The sequence below is a fragment of the Coptis chinensis genome, chromosome 3, assembly GCF_015680905.1.
Source record: "Coptis chinensis isolate HL-2020 chromosome 3, ASM1568090v1, whole genome shotgun sequence".
In the NCBI taxonomy this organism is placed as follows: Eukaryota; Viridiplantae; Streptophyta; class Magnoliopsida; order Ranunculales; family Ranunculaceae; genus Coptis; species Coptis chinensis.
Window position 1 is genome coordinate 105,319,733 of NC_141458.1, and position 8,878 is coordinate 105,328,610.

The window sequence follows — 8,878 nt, forward strand, 5'->3', positions numbered from 1 at the left end:
AAGATCGGTCAACAGTTCAACAGACAATATAAAGTTGCACGATACTAGGTTATCCAAAAGGGTTCCGAGCACCATACCCATGCAATAAGACGCCACGTTATCCACAAAGCGTCTGACACGAAATTATTGTTTTTGTGCAAGCAACAGAATTTAGAACAATGGTGTCACTGTGATGATGTTCTATATAACTCTATAGTGTTTGCGTCGTCTCTACAAATTTAATTGAGACTTTCGAGACCTCGATTAAATGCTGCATAATGATAACTGCATACACATATCCTAATTGTGTGCCTGAGCGAATTTAACTTTTGAAAATGTGGAAAGCATTGTATGGTTTATAGGGAAAAAGTAGTTCCCTATATTGTGGAAAATCTTGTATGGATTCATCATTAATCTTTCTTCCTTTTCTAAGTTCCTGATCTTGGATTGACTTTCAATTGTAGGCTATATAAGGAGAGGATGCAATGATGCATGGATCCATTCCAGCATCATGCTTGAAAACCAAGAGGGCATGGCATGAAGAATTTAGAATACAGATCACCCACACAGGGCGGGAGTTGTTCTTTTTTGGTTTTTTATATCCCGTCTGTAATCCTCTCCGTCAGTGTCTTCGTAAACTAAGAAAATCACCATCCAGAAAGGCTACTCAGTTCGGCGAGGTACATTACACTAGAGTCCACGCACAAATCCGATCTATTAAGAAACAACAAGATTACATGCAACAAGTAGTACCAAAAAAATTTAGGGGGAGTTGTGTTGCAAATGATTATTTATGGCTAAACAAAACTTTAATCTACAGCTTCCATCGCACCCATGGGATATTCCACTGCATGCAATCAAAGAACCAATTGCTGAGAGCTATTTTATAGCTTAGGAGGGGGGAGAATCCAAGATGCACCTTTGATGTAGCTCTTGTCAAGAAAAGGTTTTGCTTCTGCATCTGTTAATAGCTTTGCATATGTTGCACGCTTGCCTGTGCTTGAACCTGGTCCGGAGCACTTGTACTCTCCATAAAACATAGTGCTACAAAATCAAATGCAAAAATATTAGTTTGGTAGTAATCTAGGTGTGTACATCCCTATACCACTAACATGAATTGTGTTAAAACCATGGATCAAAATATTACTGTTTAATGTAATGCGATCTATCTCACTCGTCTTTAGTTAAGGGTGCAATTCGAGCTAAACGAGCCGAGTTTTATCATGCTCAAGCTCGGGGCTCGTTAATTACACAAGGCTTTAAATTGAGCTCGAGCTCGGCTCATATAGTTATAAACGAACGAGCTTGAGCCGAGCTCCAAGCCCAGCCCGAGCCGCTCAACTCGAATTCCACCCATATCTTTAGGAATCAATGCTTGTTCACCGATATATTATGACTATCTCGAATATGTAGGTCACATATATATCATTCATTTGTCGGACACCCGATTCATGCTGATTTTCCTTTTTCATTGATTAAATGTGGCCATCAAGGAGACTGCTAGGAGCTTTGAGTGAGCAAAAAAACACTCTTAAGGACCAAATAGAACCCCCAGAATTGAACTAAGAAACTACACTGACAATTTCTATAAGGATCATGGGGGAAGAACATACTCTTCTCGTAGGCCAGGCTTATCGTTGATCCACCCTGCAGGATTTATATGTCCATCCATTTCGGTATATGCAAACACGATCTTTGCTTGGTTCTTCCACGTCCTGCCCAAATAAAGATTTCCACTTCCTGTGATTTTGCAGTGGACAAAAGTAAATCCAGCACTGTCATCATCCTTCACGCCCCTTCCTGATGCTGTGACTGCGCCAAAACCGTCTCCTACTGAATGTAACGCGGTATACTGTAAAAGTATAGTAATACCCAAATAATCAGATCACAAACATATATATATGACACATGCTGTTTTATAACTAAATCTGAGCAGGGTGTAGAGCAGAATTAACGCACGCAAGGGAGGGGGACAATACCAGGTAGAGTGATTTGCCAGTACCAAAGACGAAATCAACAGTGCCTTCAACGTAACAGTTCTCAAAAAAGTGGTTTCCAACATCATCACATAGTGTGTCCTGAAAACTAATGAATCTGCAGTTATAGAATGCAGCCTTGTCACCTGAGATCCGCATCGCCACTGCTTGTTCTCCATCGTTCTTCTTCCCAGTAGGCTTTGGTGCTGTGTTCTGAACAATGAAACTAATCAGTTCCGTTGGTACATGTCAGTGTCATGTTCTCATTGGCAAAAAGTCATATTGGACTTATCAGCGTACAGTTCTAGTACATTGATCACACGACTGCTTGATCTTATAAACTATGATAGATTATCAAACTATATATAGCTTAAGAGATTTTGGTGGTGGCCTATGTTGGCTTGTGGTATCCAACAGGCAACAGCGGTCACCGGCCACTTAATTCACATGCTTAGTATAGTTCGTGTCCTGCATGTATAACAAATCTTTAACTGCATGGAAACTAGGAGTTTTAGCTTCAGAGCAAGATACCATAGAGATCAAAATGTAACTTAAATCACATACAAGCTCAAAACTTCAAAGAGCTGATTCATCAGTCTCACTCCCAAGAGATACCGTTTGAACAGGCTCCCATCCTTCAGATCGAAGAATCCATATATAGGACACCCCCTATCGTGATTGCATGTCAAAATAGGCCATAATTATGAGAACAGCGCACTAGTAAACAAATAAAATTTGCCATAACATCACTGTAATTGAAACTTATTTTATAATGCTGATGGATCTTGATTGTTGGATTTTGATTTTTGTGGTATCTTAAACATGTGGGTTAAATTGTTAGTTATCACCAACTCACCAAGTAAAAAAGATGAAAGTGACACATCATTTTGTTTTGCAACTCACCTGGAATACGATATTAGCGGCCATAAAGTATTCAGATTCCACAGCAGTGGCGGCACTATTCCAAGTTCCACCAGATTGGGCAGCCATGGAACTATAAGCCAGAATAGGCTTACTATTAGGATCTGTTCCCATAAAGGTTACGAAGGGCTTGTTTCGATCCACCCGTATCTTCTCATTATACGTCCCTGGTCCGATTGAAATTATTGTGCGTACTGTATTCCCAGCCGGTATACTCTTAAGGGCGTCGGTAACTGATTTGAACTCCCCACTCCCATCCTTCCTTACCCTAATTATTTTAGGAGCTCTCTCTGCCGCTGAAAGAGCAGGGTCTATACCTGATGTATCCCTAAGTTCAGTCATTAACAAGGCATCAAGCTCTGCTGAGCAAGTTTGGTTCCCGGCTGCAGGCACGTTGACTTGCAGAGTCGTGGTTCCGGCATTGGGTGTACTTGTCGGGTCTTCGGCTGAGATGGCAATATAGAAGATTAAGAAGAAGATGGTTGTCAAAAAGGTTGCCTGAACGGCTTTGTGTGTCACTTTTCCAATCATCTTGTTTTAGGACATGCCATAAAACGCCTCTGAGTGAAGAATATATATAAATGACGAGAGAGAGAACAGGAAAGAAAAGCTGTGACTGTTTCTTTCTCATCCGAGCTTAATTGTAGCAATTGGAATAACTAACGTTGCTTTTTATAGCAGTTATTAGAGACAAAGCAGAGTTTTTTCAGCAACTTGCAACACATCATTCTTGAACAAAGTCATGAGATAAATGCTTTGAGGGAAAAAAAAAAAAAAAAAAAAAAAAAATCCAGTGACAATATTCTTTCCAAATCCGATCCAATTATTTTTTGGATGGTAATTTCTTTTCCAAATTCAGGAAGTTCAGGGGAAAAAAAAAATGGAAAATTTTAAATTTTCAAAATTCGAAAATAAATCAGAAATTTGTCTCTTTTAGGATAACCATTTTTTTTTATCTAGTTAATACATTCATTTAGCAATCATTTTTGACATGTATTAATTCAGTAAACAATTTAAACATTTTAACACGTTCATTTAGCAAGTTTTTTTTTCTTCATGTTAATGCATTAATTCAGTAAATAAGAATATGGGAGAAAGAGAGACATGTACTAGCATGATAATATTGATTTCTTGAAGTTCTGAGAGAGATAATATTCTACTTCTCTAGGGTTTTTATTTGGCTTGTAATGACAATATTGATTTCTTGAAGTTGTGAGAGAGACAATGTTCTACTTCTCTAAGATTTTTATTTGGTTTGTAAATTATTTGTAGTGTTAATTTAGTAACTGTATGAAATAGGCGCTATATATTAAAAATTCAGAATTTAATCAGAAATTAGATCGGATTGGATTGGATTTTGAAAACACATCGAATTCTGATCCAATTATTTTTCAGAAAAATCGGATATCGAAATTTCAAATATCATAACACAAATATCACTAGCTTTCGAACCCGTCCTACGAACGGGTGCCGTTATATTAAATTATTGTAAAAAATATTAGCAACTATGCATAGCTATAAGATATGAAAATTATATTAATCATTCATTCAAATTTCTTACACCATTCTCTATAAAAAGGAAGCACCAAACGTTGATAAAACTCATCGACTTCTTTTTGTTGTTAGGTTTAATAATAGAGGTTTGATTGAAGTTTTGTGAGAATGCCCAATGTGACGAAGATAATATTGAAGCTACTTAAATAGCATGGCATTCTTAATCATAATAAAAAAAATTATGATAAACACTACTTAAAATACAAAACTGTATTTGTCGAGACATTTATTCCCCTACATATAATACAAACATGTTTTAGGGTTATTAGTTCAATGCATTTGCATCAAGTTTCTGATTTTCCATTAATTATTCTTTGAGGTTAGTTCAATGTAGTACGTTGCATTCAATTTTCAATTTCTCATTAATTATTCTTTGAGGTTAGTTCAATGCAGTTGTATCAAGTTTCCGATTTCCGTTAATTATTATTTGAGGTTAGTTCAATTGCAATTGCATCCACTTTATAATTTTCCGTTAGTTATTCATCATTAAGGTTAATTCAAGATGCAGTTGCATCGGTTTTTATGTTTCATTAATTACTCTTTGTGATTTGTTCAATACATCGTGATCCGGTTCGATTTCCGTTAATTGTTTTTCTAGGTTAGTTCGATAGTTTATAATTTCTAGTTATTTATGCTTTGAGGTCAGTGCGATACAGTTACATCTAGCTTCCGATTTCCAGTTCACTACTCTTTGAGGTTATTTCAATGCATTTGCATCCAATTTCTGATTTCCCGTTAGTTAATATCTAATTTTAGTTTAATGCAGTTGCATCCAGTTTATGATTTTCTGTTAATTATTCTTTGAGGTTAGTTAAATACAGTTGCATCCAATTTCCGATTTTATGTTAATTGTTTTTTTAGGTTAATTCAATGTATTTGCATCAAGTTTCTGATTTCCTATTAATTATTTTTTGAGGTTAGTTCAATGCATTTAGATCAAATTTATAATTTCCTGTAATTATTCATTTAGATTAGTTCAGTGTAGTTTCATCCCTTTTTCAATTATTTGTTAATTAGTCTTTGAGATTAGTTCATTGCAATTGCATCTAGTTTCCAATTTTCCGTTAATAATTCTTTAAAGTTAGTTCAATACATCTGCATCTAGTTTCTGATTATTTATGCTTTGAGGTTAGTTCGATGCAATTACATCATGTTTCTGATTTCCCGTTAACTATTCTTTGAGGTTATTTTAATGCATATTTGCATTTAGTTTCTGATTTCCCACCAATTATTCTATGAGGTTAGTTCAATGCAGTTGCATTCGATTTTTAATTTTCTGTTAATTATTTTTTGAGTTTAGTTCAATGTATTTGCATACAATTTCTGGTTTCCCATTAATTATTATTTGAGGTTTGTTTGATGTATTTGCATACCGTTTACGATTTTCCAATAAATATTTTTTAAGGATTTGCATCCAATTTCTAATTTTCCGTTAGTTATTATTTGATGTTAGTTTAATGCAATTGCATCCAATTTCCGATTTCTAGTTAATTACTTTTTGAGTTTAGTTTATTATATTTGCATAAAATTTTCGATTCCCTTTTAATTATCCAATGTGGTGTGTAATACCAACTTCTACTGATCCATCTGTAGTGTCCTTGCAAACATGACATAAAAATAAATTATGTTTGATTTACTATGTGGGATCATCAAAGATTATCTAGTTCCCGATTTCTCATTAATTATTCTTTAAATTATGCATTACTCACTATGTGGAATCTGCAAAGATTATCTACGAACGGGTGTTATTATATTAATTATTCTAAAAAATATTTGCAAATATGCATAACTATTATATATTAATATTATATTGATCACTCATGCAAATTTCTTATAACGTGAAAACCTCACTCTCCATTAAAAAAAAAACTCACATTTGATAAAACCCTTCAACTTTATTTTGTTGTTTAATGATATAAATTTGATTGAAGTTTTGTGAGGTTGCCTAATAAGGCGAAGTTCATATATATTGAAGCTACTTGAATAGTAAGGAGTTACCAGTCATACGGAAAGAGATAAGATAAACACCATTTTAAATACAAAACTATACTTATCAAGACATTCTCACAACATATAATCCAACTATGTTTTGAGGTTAGTTCAATGCATTTGCATCCAGTTTCTGATTTTCCGTTATTTATATTTTGAGGTTAGTTCAATGCAGTTGAATCCAATTTTTGATTCCGTTATTTTTTTAGGTTAGTTCAATGCAGTTGCATCTAGTTTCCGATTTCTCGTTAATTATTCTTTGCAATTAGTTCAATACATTTGCATCCAATTTCCAATTCCCTATTAATTGTTCTTTGAGGTCAGCTCAATGCATTTGCATCCAGTTTCTGATTTACTGTTAATTATTCTGTGAGATTAGTTTAATGCATTTGTATACAGTTTTCGATTTCTCGTTTATTATTTGATAAGGTTGCATTTGCATCTAGTTTTCGATTTCCCGTTAATTATTGTTTGAGGTTAGTTCAATGAATTTGCATCCAATTTTCAATTTTCCGTTAATTATTTCTTGAGGTTACTTCAATGCATTTGCATCCAGTTTATTTTTTAAGATTAGTTCAGTGCAGTTGCATCCGGTTTCCGATTTTCTGTTAATTATTTTTTAAGATTAATTCCACGCATTTGCATCATGTTTCCAATTTATAATTAATTTTTCTTTGAGGTTAGTTCAATGCATTTGCATCCAATTTCCGATTTCCCGACAATTATTTTTTTTATTTTAGTTTGATGTATTTGCATCCAAGTTTTGATTTCTCGTTAATTATTCTTTGAGGTTAGTTTAATGCAGTTGTATCCATATTCCGATTTTCTATTAATTATTTTTTAAGATTAGTTTAATGCTTGCATTTGCATCCAGTTTTCGATATCCCGTTAAATATTATTTGAGGTTAGTTCGATGCATTTGCATCTAGTTTTCGGTTCCCCATTAATTGTTCTTTGACGTTAGTTTCATTCAGTATTATATATGTTTTGAAATATTTGCCATTATTGATTTGCCGTTTTTTTTTTTTCATTTTCTATTATATATTTTGTGATGTTATTTTTTGTATAATTTAATTTTCCACATGTAATTTGTTTTGGTTTGGTATATAATTTATTTAAGCCCAACGTCCACTTTAACTGAATCTCGTTATTCCGCTGAATTATATACATATTGTGGCCAGAATTGTGATATATATATATATAGTGTTGAAAATTTATAAATTTATAAATTTAATTGGAATCTGTCGTAATTATTGTGACCAGAATTGTGATTTTTGGAATCCTTAACTATGAATAAATGTTTAAATCCCATTGTGGATGACGCATCAAATCGAAAGGGTTTTAGGAAAATTGTTTTTGGTGAAAACTATTGTTTTTAGCAATTTAGTTTTTTTATCTCATATTTTTTTTTCGTAATTAGCTATATTTTTTGGGAAAAGTTGGAGACTCTATGAAACTATAGATGGGATTGTTTTTTGTGAAACTCTAGATGGAATTGTTTTTTCGTAATTAGTTATAGTGTTTGTTTAGGAAAAGTTAGAGACTCTATGAAACTTTATATATGATTGTTTTCTTATTTATATTCTACTTTTTTATAAGTAGTAATAGAGTTTAGAAAAAACTGAAGTCCCTGCAAGTATTCCAAAAAATAGATTGGTGAGGATGTAACTATATATATATATATATATATATATATATATATATATATATATATATATATATATATATATATATATATATTGGAATATGTCGTAATTATTGTGGTCGAATTGTGATTTTTTGAATCCTTAACTATGAATAAATGTCTAAATCACATTAGCTTTGGATGTTTATGATCAAATCGAAAAGGGTTTTAGAAAAACCATTTTAGGTGGAAATTATTGTTTTTAGAAATTTAGTTTTTTGTTTACTTTTTTTTTTTTCGTAATTAGCTATATTGTTTAGGAAAAGTTATAGATTTTGTGAAACTCTAGATGTGATTGTTTTTTCATAATTAGCTATAATGTTTAGAAAAAGTTAGAGAGCATGTGAAACTCTAGATGGGATTGTTTATTTATTTATATCATACTATTTTATATTTAGTAATAGAGTTTAGAAAAAACTGCTTTTATATTTAGTAATAGAGTTTAAAAAAAACTGGAGTCTTTGTGAGGGTATAATTATAATATATATCTAAGGATAAAGATAAATATTTGTTTCCTATTTTATCTCCTATTTTTTCTTAATTAGCCTTAACACGTGGACACTCTAGAAACGCTTTCTCAATTGAAGAGGGTAGAACTATAATATATATACTAGCTTTCAAACCCGTCCTACGAACGGGTGCCGTTATATTAAATTATTATAAAAAATATTAGCAACTATGCATAGCTATGAGATATGAAAATTATATTAATCAATCATTCAAATTTCTTGCACCACTCTCTATAAAAATGAAGTATCAAACCTTGATAAAACTC

The 8,878-nt window shown here is 32.6% G+C and overlaps 1 protein-coding gene across 1 annotated transcript; it reads right to left on the reverse strand.

Moving 5' to 3' along the window:
- Positions 1–675: 675 nt before the first annotated feature.
- LOC147512541 (pectinesterase PPME1-like) lies at positions 676–3,491 on the reverse strand. The gene is made up of 4 exons (XM_086595579.1): positions 2,859–3,491; positions 1,959–2,168; positions 1,593–1,831; positions 676–1,023 (listed from the first exon to the last, which is right to left on the reverse strand). Exons 1-4 carry the CDS (start codon positions 3,405–3,407, stop codon positions 864–866), a joined length of 1,158 nt encoding a protein of 385 aa, XP_086451705.1. The 5' UTR covers positions 3,408–3,491; the 3' UTR covers positions 676–863.
- Between the last annotated feature and the right edge of the window lie 5,387 nt (positions 3,492–8,878).

What these genes read in the sequence shown, in the direction of transcription:
- LOC147512541 (XM_086595579.1), bottom strand. Translation starts at nt 3,407, where the DNA reads ATGATTGGAAAAGTGACACACAAAGCCGTTCAGGCAACCTTTTTGACA. An exon ending in CTGGCAAATCACTCTACCTG is followed by an intron (nt 1,832 to 1,958) that starts GTATTGTCCCCC and finishes ATACTTTTACAG; the next exon opens with TATACCGCGTTACATTCAGT. An exon ending in AAGCCTGGCCTACGAGAAGA is followed by an intron (nt 1,024 to 1,592) that starts GTATGTTCTTCC and finishes TTGATTTTGTAG; the next exon opens with CACTATGTTTTATGGAGAGT.